Source organism: Gymnoscopelus microlampas, assembly GCF_963454915.1.
Source record: "Gymnoscopelus microlampas genome assembly, chromosome: 7".
NCBI lineage: Eukaryota > Metazoa > Chordata > Actinopteri > Myctophiformes > Myctophidae > Gymnoscopelus > Gymnoscopelus microlampas.
In genome coordinates, this window is record NC_139944.1 from 32,309,151 (window position 1) to 32,326,522 (window position 17,372).

The 17,372-nt window shown below is 41.9% G+C and overlaps 1 protein-coding gene across 4 annotated transcripts in view; it reads left to right on the plus strand.

Annotated features, from left to right (window-relative positions):
• arhgef10la (Rho guanine nucleotide exchange factor (GEF) 10-like a) overlaps nucleotides 1-17,372 on the plus strand; it is a 177,042-nt gene that overhangs the window by 83,438 nt on the left and 76,232 nt on the right. For all 4 annotated transcript variants that reach the window (XM_084061414.1, XM_084061413.1, XM_084061416.1 and 1 more), the window contains one exon: nucleotides 5,471-5,571. In XM_084061414.1, the coding sequence (XP_083917540.1) occupies nucleotides 5,471-5,571 (101 nt within the window). The remainder of the gene's footprint in view (nucleotides 1-5,470; nucleotides 5,572-17,372) is intronic.

Here is a 17,372-nt window from a genome sequence, read left to right on the forward strand (position 1 = left end):
ACTACAAAGTGCCATGCAGTGCTCCTTGCAAAGTGTATTGTTGTTTTGACACTCCTTATTACCTTAACTACATACACACTAAACAGGGTATAGGCTAAATAGTTATACAAATCCTACTGCCACGGTAGTAATCTCCATACAGTCTTGTGGACGCATTTTACCACTAAGCCGTGGACCGGCTTAAACCCCTTCTCTTTAACTCTCTCAGTGCCAAGCCACGAGTTATCCCGAGTTTTTTCTGAATGCCGTCAGTGCCAGAACGAGTTATCCGAAGTTAAAAAAAATAAAAAAAAATGACTTAAGTTATCATTATCTGAAGATTTGCAGCTCCATCCACTCCTTGTTTAACTTATAACTGAAAAGGGCTATATCTCGCTTCCTAAGCACTTTTTTTTTACTCTGAAAAAAAAAAATTGCTGGCACAGTATGAACATATTTTTTCATTTCATTGGCACTGAGAGACTTAAGGAAGTCAGTCAGGTACCTCACACTGATTTGATCAACCAACTTCTGCCAAAATGGGTGTATTGTCTAGTTCTGACCGTGACATTTTGTGACATACTGTACAGTATTCCCATCTCCCCATTATCACAAATTGGGATGTTCTGTAATAGAACATACACAGAGCATTACTCATTCACTTTGCCAAGCAGATTTTGACACTGACACTGGAGAGTGTCTTTTGACCTCATCTAGACTAAATGTCTGGACAGCAGAGGGCTCGCTATTTCTCCGACTGCTCCCTGTGTCTGGAGAGTGGAGGTGTGAAGCGGGAGGGTGCATGACAAGCCCATCGTTCAGCACTCACTCCCACATCTGTCCCGTCCTTGTGCATTAGTGTCACACGTGTGCTTCAGTGTTGACCCGTACCTGTAAATCATTGTTTCTCTCCTCTCCTCTCCTCTCCTCTCCTCTCCTCTCCTCTCCTCTCCTCTCCTCTCCTCTCCTCTCCTCTCCTCTCCTCTCCTCTCCTCTCTGCTAGTCTGGCAGTGCACTACACTGGCATTGTGGCCGTCAATCAGCAGGTTTGAAGTGGGGTGGTGGGATACTTGGGGATTGGGTTCAGTTTAGCATGTTTGAAGCCACTTGAGCATGGAATGTTGATTCTGATCGTTCTTCCGTTCCTTCTCGCCATTCTCTATTTCTCTCGCTGTGGCAAATTGGTTTTGCTGTAGTTACGGAGTGAAGGGTATGAATTACACTTCATTGTGAAGGCCCCACTTTCTCAACACATCAAGGAAGTTCGAATTTTCACTCCTGCCATTCTGTCTGTAGTCTCTCTCCCTCTCTCTCTCTCTCTCTCTCTCTCTCTGTCTCTTTCTCTCTCTCTTATGTTTTCTTGTTCTCCCTGCCTCTCTCATTTATACGCACGCATGGCACGCACACAAATTCCTCGTCTCCCGTCCTTCGTATTGGTAATTGAATTTGCAGCGGTCAACGTTCGGTCAAGACTTTCAGGCTGCTCACCTTTCTCAAACTGCATTACTTTCAAATGACGTCTGACCATGAAACGCTCGTCCCTGCGTGCGTTGTGTGAGTGTCTGACAGAGGTCTCACCCTTTTTCCGCTCTCTTTGTTTCTCTTGCCCATATTTCTCTTCTGCCGTGTCAGAATCCCATTAGAGTAAGGGCTTGTAACATGAGACACTGTTATTGAGAGTTTGTTCTTGCATTAAAAAGATACCCCAGGAAGTGTCAGTCATCCTCCTTGTACTGTTGTTCTAATAAAACAGAAAGAGGAGCTACCCCTGTCCCCTGATACATACAGTATACAGGTTGATGTATGGGTAACTCACTATCAATTCTATACATCTTCATGTCCAACCCACCCCCATTCGCCATGCTACATCTTAACATCCCATGATGACAGCATTGAAAACCACATATCTATGCTCTGAGCAACTTAACCACAAAGAATGTCAAAAATACAAGCTCACAACACCTCACAATGTGATGCGTTGTGAGCTAAATCTGCCGGACATAGTAATACAGTAAAGCTTGGGACATAATATGCTGCAGTGCAATGCTCTTAATGTTTGCACTTTGAATTGCCTTGTTGAAATGTAGATGGTAGATGACAGATAAAACCGAGCAACAATATGCTCTCCTTCTGCTTTGGAAGCGCACTGGACATTCTTATTTTTGTACCCCAATAACCTTCCTATATAAATGTCTGTACAACATCTATTACAAATGTATTGCATCCAAAATAAGTACAAAGGCAAACAAATGGATAAATGGCTCTTACAGGGAGCTTTGACAGGGGCTACAACTATATCTTTTTTCTTTTCGATTTTATTGTGCAGAAAAAAGTTGTTGGTAAATCGTACTCTCTAAAGACCTCTGAAAAACATTTAAAATGAGGCTGTTCAGTGGGGGATTTTGAGACTTATACGAGTATGCTCTTTAAATGTTAGAGTTAATCCTTGGTTGCAGCCATACATGAGGGAACAGAGATAAATCCTCCCTGTGCCTCCATCTTGTAATGGGTTCCACTGTATATTATTAAAATGTCTCGCACACATAATGGACTATTAATACAGTAGGTGTATGCAAGACCTTGATTTAACATAACACTTTTTAACCACTTAAACCCTATACGTCATTGACCGGGGTCCCCCGGGGTTTTATACTTGGTCTCCTCCTGTTTTCCTTCTACAGTCTACACCAAATCTCTTTTTCCGAAAATAGCTGATCTACAAGATCTACAAGAAAGCTTGTAGACCTGTTGTTTTCACTAAATCTTCGCCCCCGTATAGGGGTGCTAGAGTTCATGTGAAGTATCAATATCAAACCATAGCGGGACCTATTATAGGAAGAGGAATGGACAGAATGCTACAAGGGTACCCACAGTACTTTGAGGATGTTTACACATGGGAGGATATGTGAGTGCTCTATCTGAGACATCTAGTCCTTCACTGAACCCACATCATCAACGCTCCGAAGGCTCTTTCTTAGCAAGGCCGACGTGAAAGCACAATTGGAATGAAAGGTCTGGGGCGCCATTGTCTGTGTCTTAATACTTATTGTGTTTGCTCCTCCTTTGTCATTTTTTCTACCTTCTCTTTTGATGTCAGTGTAGCCAATGGAAATTATAGTGCTCAGGGTCAGACTCTGCATTCAGAGATTTGTCAAATCTCCATGGCGACAGCACCATTTTCCTTGTCTCAATCACTTCTTTTTAAATTGTTTTATTCAGTGTTTCATGCCTTTCTTTTCATCTGATGCTTATATTTTCAGTCTTTCCATTACTTTTCATCAGCTTGCAGAGCTGATCAGTAAACAGACGCTGCAACTAGTCGTCACTTTCACATCACAGCTCAGTTTTGCAGAAGCAGCTATCTTGTTTAGAGTTTATGCGGACAGGATCACAGACTGGCAAATACGGTTTTATTTAACGATAGAACGCAAAAGTACATTACTAAACACATGTGTGACATAATGTGTTTAGTCAGAATGCTATGCTGGTTATGTTCGATGAAGAAAATGGTTATGGGACGTTTTTTTGGACCACGTTCGAAACGCTGTCCAATTCGCTTTTGTAATGTGCATATCCAGTCTAGAGCGGATACAGATAAAGCTGTTTGTGTTCATGTATGTCTGAGTGGAAATGATCGGATACAGTAGGGATCTAAACCCGGACTGAACGGTAAACAGAACCCGGACCAGCTTGGGAAGGATGAATGAAAGGTTGAACGATGAATACATGTGCATGTAGTCAGGCTTGAAGTGGACATTGTCTCTTTCTAACAAACAGTAAAACAGTAGATAGTGCTGTGATGTGGGGTGGGGTTACGCACACTGTGTCCCTCTCTCTATGTCACTCTCACGTTAGGTGCTGTGTGGAAAAGAGAGACATAGCAGCAATCTTTATAAATGTTTGTTGTAACTACTGTAAGAGATTTGCAGAAATAATATATTGTTTACATGGATTATCAACTTTGGCGTCTTGGCATTTGGGTGTGGTGCCGGCTTGTGTCGGAAGGACTGGAGTGTTGTAATTGGCTAGTAGTAAATCCCATACTTAGGATCGACAACTTGCGCCCATTTGTCTAGTTGCACTCCAAAGCCTTGCAGGACATGTATCCTACAGCTTGGAGGCATGATTGTTGATGATTAATTCAGAAAAACGATATACTCTGTAGTTGTCACTGACCACTAATATTTGTGAATTGGCCTGAATTGGCTCCTTGGCCTGCTGGCACCGTGCACAAGAAATATAACACTGATCGGCCTAGTACAGTAGTATGCAAAATTAGTTGACAGACAGACAGACAGACAGACAGACAGAGACACACACACAAACACACATCTATATATCTGGGGCGAATTTATAAATCTCCTAATGAGATAAAAAATGATGGACATCAGGTACTGTTTTGTTTTGCTTTCCTCCAACATGATAGCATTCACGCTAACAACTCATTCATTTGCCATGAGTGAAGGAAAACTTTGTATATATACGTAAGGCTAGGAAAAGAAAGTTATTAGTTGTCAAATAACCATAACCGATCAAATAGGGAAATGCGGCCAAATAAATCACCATTTCTCAAGTCTGTTTCTCAAGTATTTATTAGGAGCTCCATAATGCAAAGTATGCTTTACCAGTTGTGCATGAACAGGCACTGTACCACCACAATGCATCTGTCTCAGACATGCGATGGTGTGATTTTGCTATTTGTCTCATCTGTTTAAGAAAGTAGGTAGCTGATTTATTGCACTTTTACCTTAGCGCTAGGTATACGCTTGATTGCTTGTTTTAGCAGAAAATGCACGTGAGACTTCTGGTGATTAGTAGTTTCGTTCCCTACTGTACCTACAGTATGTTGAATGCACTTATTGTAAGTCGCTTTGGATAAAAGCGTCTGCTAAATGACTGTAATGTAATGTAATGTAATGTCACATGCCACAAATAGCTGATATGTAAAATCATATTGTGAACTTGTAAATGTGCTATATCTGGCGCACAACACTGCTGTACGATGCAATATGAATAAGACTGTAGTCGGATGATGTGGCAGTTTTTTTTTTCTTTTCAACTTTTTGCTCAGTGTCTAGAATTCATTAAAATAATCATTATGTCTTCCCTCCGGTTAAACAGTGATGATGTTGTGGTTATGTGAGTGTCTATGAGCTGTGTCTATAAGAGTGTTTATGACAGGGCATCCTGGCAGAAGAGTGTTCCCACAAACAACCTCTGGCCACATGTCTGAGAAGAACATCTGAGGATCCAAGATCCTTGTTGCTATCAGTGTCCTTAGATGCTCTGTGTAGAACCCTTATTATGAACCTGGTTTACAAGAGCTTTTTAACACAGTTAACTGTGTGTGTGTGTGTGTGTGTGTGTGTGTGTGTGTGTGTGTGTGTGTGTGTGTGTGTGTGTGTGTGTGTGTGTGTGTGTGTGTGTGTGTGTGTGTGTGTGTGTGTGTGTGTGTGTGTGTGTGTGTGTGTGTGTGTGTGTGCTGCTCTAGGTCAGGACGTCCTGTCAGTCTCATGATGGTGTTCAACACTCCCAGCCCCCTGAGTAAGATCTCTTGGGTCAACCGCCTGCACTTGGCTAAAATCGCATTACGTAAGTACATTTCACACACATGCACGCACACACACTCGCACACACACACACACACACACACTGACGTACGCACAGAGACAGATGCTCATGTGCACGCATTTACACAGACTAATACACACACACACACACACACACACACACACACACACACACACACACACACACACACACACACACACACACACACACACACACACACACACACACACACACACACACACACACACACACACTGGATTACCAGGGTCATTATTAACTAAATAGGGTGATGTAACATCATGTAATGTCACATCAAAAGGGTATAAGGGAAAGACGGACACGTCATCACATTTGTTCTCGTTTAACTCTCTGCTGGCTAAGTGCAATATTGATGCTATGACTGATGTAACACATTACAGCATGTCTGTCAGCATGGGGTTAAATTGAGTGCAGTGAGGCTTGGGTAAAGTGTTCTAATTGTCATGTATCAATCAGTACTTGAAGCTTGTCATCAACTCATTACAATGTTTTTATCTGTCTCCGTGCTGTTGTTTTGTATTTTATTTCTCGTGTGAAGCACTTTGTAACGCTGCTTTTGAGAAGTGCTATACAAATAAATTATGATGATGATGCTATTATTGTTATTATTATTATTATTATTAATATTTTTATTATTATTATTTGTATAACTCATTGTCTCAAGTGGCTGTGGATCAGTTAAAACTTAAATGTAAAAAGCCTTTCAGCAGAGGTGTAAAGGTGCCATTATTTTGTCCACCAGCCACTTAAGGTCACCTAGCCTTTTGAAATGGCCACGTCGTGTTTCGATTTTCCACACATCGACCTTTCATACTGTAGCAGGCGTGTCACTTGTATCGAAAATGGTAGCCATCTCTGTTGGGAATGAAACTATCCAGTTGGACACTGTGGGGAACATTCAAGCAGTGACAAAGGGACACTCCTCCCCCAGCAGGGAGCAGCACAGTTCTTTGTTTTTCTCCTCCTCCCTTTGTTTTCTTCTCCTCATACACAGAATGCTAATTCATCCATTCGTAACTCAGAGATTGTACAAACAAATATAGCCGAATGGACAGCCCATTTGGTTACATTAGCAACATCTGTGTAGACTCTTTTTGTAGGATTGTACTTTGTATCCCTTCCTGTTGGCCCTGTCCAGGCCTGTGCCTGACTATGCAGTCTGTCTACTTTAGAGAGGTCTTCTTCGCTTTGGTTTCATCAGTGCGTGCCTTGAGCCGCTGGCGAAAAGCACAGACAAGACCACGGAGGACATTAATCTGCTTACTTGGCTACGATGGCACGATTCTCATTCCCCAACGCCTGTGCCCCTCGTTCTTTTTCCTACTCCCCTGTCGCCCAGAGTGCTCCTCATCCTCAGACTCACTCTACTCGCACTTTGTTATGTACATGCACTTTGTCTCTCGGCAGCAGTGAGCACTCGCGTGCGCGTGCACCTCTGTTGAGCTCTGTGTTGTGGCTGCTGCCGTCATCCCAACGGTCGTCTCACTGTAAAGCTCCAGCGCAGGGATCTGTAAAGGTTTCAAAGGAAGTTATTGGAAGCAGATTAAATGCCACGAGATGAAATGCCTCGCTTAGATGACTAGCCAGAGATGGGATTGTTCCGCATGTGAATGCCCAGGGACAGCAAAGCTCAATGCAGGGTTTTTTCAGGTCTTTAGAGGGGTCATAAGAAAGGTCTGAAGCATCTCATTTCTTTCCCCCCCACTCACCACGGTCGTCTTGTGAGTTTGCTTGTCTCATGTTCAGCTGAGTGTCTCTGGCCTTGCAAGCAATGAACACACACACACGCACACACACACACACACACACACACACACACACACACACACACACACACACACACACACACACACACACACACACACACACACACACACACACTATTTCATTGGATTTGCACCAACCTTCCGTTCTCCCAGTGTTGCAAACATTCTACATCTGTAGGCTTTCTCTCTCTCTCTCTCTCTCTCTCTCTCTCTCTCTCTCTCTCTCTCTCTCTCTCTCTCTCTCTCTCTCTCTCTCCCCTGCAGTATGGTGCATATGTAAAAAAAAAATGGCATAAGAAAACCTCAGTGCAGACGGGAATGAATCATTTTAGTGCAGTGCAGCATCCATCCACACTCTTTACCTTGTAGCTCACACCTTTATCAGCCACACGGCAGGGTTAGTGATTAGGAAGAGCACGTGGGTCGACTCTCTCCTCCGCATGGCTGCTGGTATGCACTCGCGCGCCTGTGTGTGTGTTCGTGTGGACATGGATGATGTCTAAGCTAAATCATGCATGGCATCCTTGTCCACTGCATACGGCTAAGAAGCTGTATGCCACGATAATGCTTAAAGTATGGAGCCCAACGTTATCACAGGAATTCTACCGGGGAGGAAGAAGAAACGAAAAATCACTGAGGCAAGTTTTCTCTCCACATTGTTGAGTGATGGAGGGGAGGGGGGGGGGGGGGGGGGGGGGGGGAGCTAGGAGGGCATACCATTAGCAGCTGTCACAGGCACCGTTCATCTATAGGGTCAGGCTGGTGAAAGAAAAATTCTGTTCAGAGTTACCAATGTAGTATGGCCCATTATTAAAGTCATGTCTGAACTTTTTAAATCCTAACCTGATACTAATTAGATTGGATGAGTAAGTATGTGTGTCTGTTTGGAATGGCATATACATATTTATACTGCAATACTAAATCCCCCCCACCCCGGTGTACTACACAGTCACATGACCACCATGCCATTAACTTCACTTGTGCCACCATGCCATTCATTCACCATTAACTTCACTCACTTCTGGGAGAAGTTCACCTGGGAGCATTTACCTCAGGAAAATGTCACCTTTCACTTATTATATATATTTTTTATTATATTCATATTAGATTTCATTAGCTGTAGCTGTCTTCTCGCTATGACACATCTGGGAAAAGGGACCATTGTTTTTGAAAGTTAAATACGAAACAAAATATTCATGTTGTTAATGTACTGTATACTACTTAATACACTGTAAAGGCCTCAGTGTTAATTTATCCATTTGTAACTCTGAGAGTGTGCAAATGTACACATTTCCACACTCTCTGAGTAAAATTTACTGTGTACTTTAATTATGAATAGTATACAATTATGTGATTCAGAACACAGCCACAGTCACTAGTTCTCCTCAGGGTTATGCTGAGCAGTGTAGCCCCAGTCCCACTTGTAAGACAAAACATAAAAACAGACGAAAAAAATACGTATTTTGTAGGCTGACAGCCAATCAGCCCAATTACGTACAGGTTTGTCACTGCTGTTTAGGAGCTTACTTGCCGCTGACAACAAACCACATCCCACGGCCACTTATACAACTATAAAACTGTTCAGAAAGTTGCATGGAAAACTTTAGTTTTTGTTTTTCTTTCCCTTCACACTTGTCAGTGAGTGATTAGTAGAGCTCTTCAATTAATTTGCCCAGTGCTTTGGGAAATCTTTATGGAAATTCACAAAAATATGCATACTGTATATTGCAAGTTTAAAATGTTACCGGGTATGGAATGACAGTAATGTATGCGACTACGATGAAACTTTTAAATCTGATTTTATATTGGTGAATCACAACAGATCTTTGTTGTGATGTCGTCCATCTGGGGCTTTTATCCTGGTCCTTTTTCTTTCTGTCTATGGAGGAAAAGAATTGAACCATATGATCCCATGTGTTGGCCCGGACCCCTGGCCTAGCGGTCCGGGCACTTAGGCTCTAATGTAGCCTGAGAGTGCATCACGGGTTCGAGTCCCGTTCCAGACAGTCGCTACTGCATGTCTCTCCCCATCTCTCTCTGTCCATCTCCACTGTGCATTATCAATTAAAGGCAGAAAAGCCCCCAAAAATATCTAAAAAAGGAAACATCCCATGTGTTAATTGCTCTGTTGAAGTTGGGACGATGTATGGTACAGTCATTACATGTTTGAACAACTTTTTTAAATTAAAACAAAAGGTCAACAACCACGGTGCAGATGTGATGTGGGTGTACTTCATTTAGGCGTTACTGTGTGCCAGGCCAGCGTGGGGATTTCTTGCATAGTTAACTTCATGCAGGCACACATAAAAACCTACCAGACGGTAAATGAAACGCACCCACAAATAATTGTTATACCGATTAATATTACCTCTCATTTGCATTTACCATGGCCTTTCCTCTAGTGCCACTCTTAGGCCAACTTTTCTGTTTTAAAGGCACTTTGTAGCTTTTTAGATTAGAGCCTACTGTATGTTGTTTAAATGTGTGAATTCTTCAGTGACTCATTGTACATTATACCCCCCTCCCCACCCACCCACCCTCAAATACACTACTCTATGCACACTGCTGAGATCCCAGAGCTCTGAGGTTGGCAATGTTGGTCAGCTCAAACCACTTTGGTCTGACTGGATGTAAGGAGCAGCACAACCCCGCTAGCGAGGCTTTTATATATAAAGCCTTTGCACACTGGGACATGATGAATAAACGTTACAAAAATGTGAAATACTGGATGGTGAATACAGTATTTCACATCAAAACAATGCATACAGTGTAGCTGATGGCTCAGTCAGACAGGCTGATGCCTTATTTGTGGTGTTTAGAAAGTTAAGATTTTTTTTTCTAAACTTACACACCACAAATAAAGGCATCGCAAATATTACATGTGGATAAAGCAATGTCATTTTTAAAAATGACATTGCTTTATCCACATGTAATTATGTGCGTTCTGTATGAATGTGCTCATGACACATACAACAGTTTGAAAAATCTATATTTTCAGGAGAATTAATGTAATTTATTTCTTGTTTCTTCAACAGCAATAGTAGTAACTGTCATATATCATATATCACTAGACTTTTAAAAGCACTGCAGTCAAAAAACTTGCCTAGGGCACCAAATCTAACAGGCTTGCCATGTGGGAGAGAAGCGCAGAAAGAGGAAGAGGTGGAGAGAGTGAGAGAATAAAGAGAGAAAGTGAAGAGAGAGCAGGAAAGAAGTAGTATAGCGACAAGGGAAAATTTGATGGAAAGAGGCTGATAAGAGATATTAAGGGGAAATAAAAAGGGCGAGGAAAACAAAGAAAATGAGAGAAGGGAAGTACTAGACAAAAAGAGAGGAAGAGGGAGATCTGTATATGGAGTTGAGCAATGTAATCAAATGGAACACACACACACACACACACACACAGAAGGCTACAACAGTGCTGACGAAGCACACTATATGGATTATTCACAGGTTTCCTTCCTTTCTTCCTGTCCTTTATTGCACTACTATTATAGCTCAGAGCTATAACATTGCAGCTGATGTATTCCTCATTTTTTGGTAAATAAATTACCCAAGTAGTAATGTAATGTCAACCCTTTCTATTTGAAATGTCACACTGCCGTGCAAACCTAGGTTAATGGAAATGATTTATGGTAATGAGCCAATAGATGAGCTGACAGTACTATCGATTGTATGAGTAGAGAGCTCACAAACACAAAAGTGGAAGCTTAGCTTCTCGGGTGGAGGGACTAAACATTGTGAGTTAGATTGCCTCTTGTACTGTCGACCGTCATCTATAGGTGGTACACTGCAGAGCAGTATTTCGTACAAAATGATTCTGTAAAGCAGTGGTTCGCAAACTTTTTTTCTTGGAGCCCCGGGACGTTCTTGCATCGGACAAAAGCCCCTCACACGTCCACGCATGCATGCAAGTGCACACTTGTCTTTTTCATGCTGAGCCCTATATTTCTCGTACGACGAATAGCTAAAATATTTGATGCGTTGTGAGCGTGTAGATCAGCTATTTTAGCTATATTTGGAACTTTTTCTTTATTTTTGACTATTGTGACTGTATAATTACATGACCAAAATAGTTCAAAGTGGTTAGATTTTTAGCAATGTTATTTCTGTGCTTCACAATGACGTTACATGTGGGATTTAGAAGGATAATAGATTCTGTATGACATGTTGGACTGATATCACATTGTGAACAAACAGGCAGACAGTGAATGCAAAGCAAGTTATGATTTTGTGCAAGACGTTTAAAATTGCATGTATCCCACTCGTCACTTAGTCACTTTCGTCGGTGCACCTGCCTTGTTTTGAGTGATGTAAAAAGTCATGGATTTATTGTAAAATGTATTTTGACATGGTAGTTAGATTTGAACTCAGGTCCATGCGGCTCACAAGGAGCATTATGGTCTGTGTGCTAACTGGCTGAGCCATAGAGCTCAGCACCCCTGCCGATTGGGTTGCTGTTGGAAGGAGTGTGCTGAATGTTTGAATTCTTGATGGCTCATGATCTGATTGGTTGTGCTCAAGCTCAGCTGGAGTCCCTATACGTTCCTTTCCTCACTTTGCTTACCCAATTCCTCACGATGAGGCAGATATCTCCCAGTAATCTCCCACGACAAGCTTTGGCAGTATGATTATTTCATAGCCTACTAAATTGCGTGAATAGGAGGTGTAACATTATAAGCACGTTTGAGAATATTATCTCTATTTCACCAGAAATATCAACTTTATCTCTTAACTTGATCCAACAGCTGTCATAATGATTAGATCAGACATTATGGAAGAGGATCCAAATTGCACATCTTGAACCCAAACCATTACTTTGCTCCCTAGGCAGTGTACTTTGAGTAGCCTAATACCAATCAAAATAACATATTTTTATTAGGCACAGTGCCCAGGGAGAAAGGGACTGATTTGGGATTGACCACTGATACCCAATTTGTTTCTTTTCACGCAATCTGTCAGTCTACGCCTCTAAATGATGTGCTGTTTTCAATAACACGTCATTAACTATTTACAGTTAACTAAATACAGCAATATACAGTAACATACTGCTTGAAAGGTTCATAAAATAAAGCTTATTGGAGAATGATATTTTGAGAGACAGAGAGAGAAAGAAACCTCCCCCCGCTAATTCAGAACCATGGACAGTCACTGAACTCTAACAACAACTGAACTTTCGGTCCAATGGGACATTTTTCAAACTATCGAGGGGGGGGGGGGGGGGGGTTGGAATAATTGGACTTCGACCAGTGGGCAGTCCCCGATGCTGAACTGCATGTGCCGATGCCAATGCACGGGTGAGGAGGGATCACCTGGCAAGGGAACTGCTCCATCTGTAGTCTGGTAAGTAGAAAACATTATTCAGCCAAATTAGTATTGCCATTTTTTTGTACATTAACTCAATGCAGTATGCCAAATATGTTTTCAAATACAGTTTCAACAAACAAAACAAAAACAAAATATATAACCTTTATTTCACTCAAATATTTCATCAAATTTCATTCAAAATACGTTGAGACAGAGTCTCAATGCAACTATATTCTTCTTCCTCGGGTTCGCAGGCGGGTAACACCGCCAGGGGACTGGCTACGGGATTTCACTCAATTCCCTCTGCAACATGGTGAAATCAGACTGCTGGTTCAAGGAATGGATGGTCCTCATGCCAGAAGGTATTCCTGCGTTGTAATCTGGCTTGGCTCGTCTCTCCCCTTGACCTGGATGTGTTCCCCCCCGTCTGTTCCGTCTCCACAGCAACCCTTATTCCTGGCTGCTGGGTCCAGCGTCAGGATCTGCAACCAGCAGACTGAATGTTTATTTGTATGTGGGCAATACTGTTAAATAAATTGTTTCCATAGCATATCTGCATGGTTTGTATGCACTGTGCACATTAATGGATGCTAACTTCTAACCCCCCAAATCCCTCAATGCTGTCTACTCTGAGGGCTGAGACGGCAATATCTTCAGCTGATGATAGATCCTCCGTGGCCATAGGCGGTCCTCCTCTCATTTCCCAGCAGTCATGTCTTTGAGCAGCAAGCTTTTGTTTTCCTTTTCTTCTGACATCACTGTAGCACTTTCTGCAATGATGCCAGAAGATGAGGATACACTCGCTGCTACCGCCTTAGATGCCTGCCTCAATTTTGGGGGAAAGGTGATACTATAAATTCTATGCTTGCACTCTTTAACCCCATGCACAAGCAGGTATCTCTCGTTTTACCTCAGCGCAACAGAGCAATGTGCAAACGTAAACAGAATATAAAGACAATCTGATTGGCTCATTGTCCGTTCCGCCCAAACCACAAAATCATTAGGCTTATCTTTAGAGTTTTAAGCGTATAAGTCTTGAAATTAATGAGGTGGCCTTGCCACTGCCATTATTGCACGTAAGACATTGCGGTAAGGTATTGCACATAATAATGACAAGCCCAAGTATACATACAGCATACATTTGTGTAATAAAGTTGTCAATCTGCCCATATATATATATATATATTAGGGGTGTCACGATTCACTTACCTCACGATTCGATTCAAAATCGATTCCTAGGGTGCCAATTCGATTAAAATTGCGATTCTGCGATTAATTGATATTCGATTCGATTCTGCGATTTATTGCGATTTTCTAGGGTGCCGATTCGATTAAAATTGCGATTCTGCGATTAATTGATATTCGATTCTGCGATTTATTGCGATTTAAACCATGAAAAGTTTAATCATACACTTCAATGCAGCCAGATCATGTCAGGCAGTCTTTCTGACATTGATTTCAGACAAAGTGCCAGTGAAAAAGGTACTAACTTATAAAAAAAATAAAAAAAAATATATATATATTTTTTTTTTTTTCCAAAAAATCGATTTTAATATTTTGAATCGATTTTTAAAATCGTGGCATTAAGAATCGCGATTTATTCACGAATCGATTTTTTTTTGACAGGCCTAATATATATGTATATTACAGTACGATTGAAGGAGGGGCCCCCATCACGATTCTGTCACTATCGCTACATAACTCGGACGGTGCTGAGTCGACTGAAGGTGACTTCGCAACACTCGGCACGGCGACTCGCTCGCTTTAGCTCGCTCAGCCTTTTTCAATCTGACTGGTTTTCCAATTGTAAGTTGGAAAACCGTTGTAAAGTTGGTGAGTCACAGCTGCACTGCCTCCTAGTTCTCCTCCTAGTACAGGTAATGATGTCAGAGTTCTGAAGCCAGATTGGAATTTGTATATTAGTTTTCTGTCTGCGAGATACTTATCGACCTGTTCATATACTGTACTAAACTCTCAATAACCTTCGAGATGGAACATAGAATAGGACATGCCGGTAGTTGCCGGGGTCTAATTTGCTTCCTTTTTTATACAGTGGGGTTACTCTGGTCTTGTGAGACGTGACCCTGGCTGATGGAGAGGTTTGTTATGTGTGCAATGATTGGAGCAATAGAGGCGGCTGCGTCTCTGAGGAATTTGGAGGGGATGTTGTTGTGGCCGGTGGCCTTGTTTTGTTCTAGGGAGCTCAGTTTTTTAAACACAACATCAGTTGTCACCATGGTGAGTTTAAAATCATCTTTGCGTACACCAAGATTTTTTGTAGAATGCTTGGATGTGCTTTACACCATAAAGCCCAGAATGATAGGGCAGGTTGTTAACCAGTGTGGTGGCTATGGTTGTAAATAAGTAGTTAAAGCAATTTGCCACATCCAGCTTTTCTGTAATGAGTGTGCCATTAAATGAATGTTGATGTTTGTAGATCTGGTTTTGGGTTTATTACTGTAGCCCAACTGTTTATATACCTGCCAGAGCTCTCGCGGTTTGTTTGTTTTCGTTATTTGTGTGTGTGTGTGTGTGTGTGTGTGTGTGTGTGTGTGTGTGTGTGTGTGTGTGTGTGTGTGTGTGTCAACAATAACAATATTTTCATGTAATATTCCAGTCTTTGCAGTATGTCCTACCAGTCAGTGTGAGATACAGTATACTATGAAACTAGATCAGTCACTTCAAACCCCTTCCATGCCCTCTTTGTTTCCAATCCTCTAATACTAAATGTTTTAAGACACAACAGTCGAGGGAGACAGGACAGCAGGGTCGAGGGAAGGGGAAGACGGATGACACAGTAGTGAAGGGCAAGTTTGAGAGAAGTAATCCAAAAGAACAAATCATTGTCAAAATCGATAGTTGTCTACCTCCGGTAGTGCGTCGTAGTGGGAAATGGACTACATCTCTTCTGAGTTCCAATCGGAAAGCTTAGGGAAATGGACTACATCTCTTCTGAGTTCCAATCGGAAAGCTTAGGTTATAAAGTAAATATGGCTGCTTATTTTTTTGTTCATTTGGCTTTCCCCGTGCGCACAGTCACTCCAGTTGCAGTCAGAGGCTGTTTATGCCAGCAAAAGTGTCAAAAGGCAAATCAAAGTTTAAATATAATGTATATCTGTAGTCGGTACACCTTTGGAAACAATCATTGTTTTTATGCAGGTGGAAGTTCTGGCAGGCTTGCAACGTATGCCAGCAAGGGTACCACTCGAAGCAATTTCAGTGATTGGCACATTGTATTTTATTTTTGCTACTCTGTTACATTCACCCCCTTTGACTCCCCAAAAATCAGAAAAAAATTTAAGATGAATTATTTCATGCTCAAAACCATGCTTAAACCAAGTCCATTACTCTCCAATGGACCATTCTCATATACACACCCTCAATGTGACACATTTGGCACATATCTTTATCACTCATTCAAACGCCAAGCAGGGAAATGGAAAAGAAATGTCTTTCTTTCTTGACTCCCCATAGGAATAGATCAGCACCAACCTGGCCAGGATGGCAATTACATGTTAATTGCATTACACCCACACTTTGCCTTCCCATTTAACCAAATGTAATTACAATAAGGGAGTTGTTGATTTAATTTCATGGTTGGCCTGTCTCACGTCATCGCAGGCAGTGGCAGGCCTGCTGTGCACCCCATCGGGGGTGAATCAGCATTTCAAACCCACCCAACCATGGCCCCCGTTCATGAAAATAGGTGTCATGCTCCAAATTGTGGACATCCCATACAGCAAATGTCCTTATGCATGATTTAGTGAGTGGATAGACATCCCCGAAACTCATCTTCACACCACTGTTTATTCTATTACCTCCATTTAGAGGAACACAATTATATAGTTTGGCAATGTTAATCCCATATGATTGATGGCTGATGGCTGGGGGTATGTTTGAATATGTGTGTGGAGGAGCTCTGGTCAAGAAAATAATGAACTTCAAAAAACAACACAGATACAGTTATGGATTTTTTTGGTTTGCTACAGCTAGAGGCCTTTCTCAGTCCTCCTTCGCTCATGTAGAACAAGATCATACCAGATGCAACATTGTACAATATCTGGCTTGTTAATGCCTTGAGATTTTCCAGGCCCTGTTTGTGCCTTGAGCATACCTGCAACATTTTGGCAAGTGCAACTTTAAAAAGTTATGGATTGAGATAGTTTTACCTAAAGCTGGATGATATTGGGTTGCTTTAGTGGTGAGGCTTTTTACATGATGTAATATGGCAGTCGAGCCAGAGATGTGTCTCTAGTAAACAACATTTGTCACTTTGCAACCACATGTGGGGTAGTTATGGGGCCTTGAAATAGAAAGTGAGAATTACCTCACCGTGGTGCTTCACCGGGAGCCTCCAGGTCCATTAATAACCTGGCACGTACTGCATCTTTTATGCCTTCCCTGAGTGGTCCTACTGTTTGAGAGGGGTCTTTGTGAAATAGCCAGAAGCGTTGCCTAATTAATGGGGATTTCTTGCTGAAGAATTAATTGCTTCTTATACCGGACGTGATCCCAGGCCTATCGGACCAGGTTAAGGCTGCTGAGATTGACAGCCCTCACAAGAAGTAGATGATTAGGAGTAAGTCGAAGAAGAAGAGATGCAAAATAATGAGAGGTTGGAAACAGAAGCGGAAGAGATGAATGAGTTTGTGTGTGTGTGTGTGTGTGTGTGTGTGTGTGTGTGTGTGTGTGTGTGTGCGTGCGCGCGCA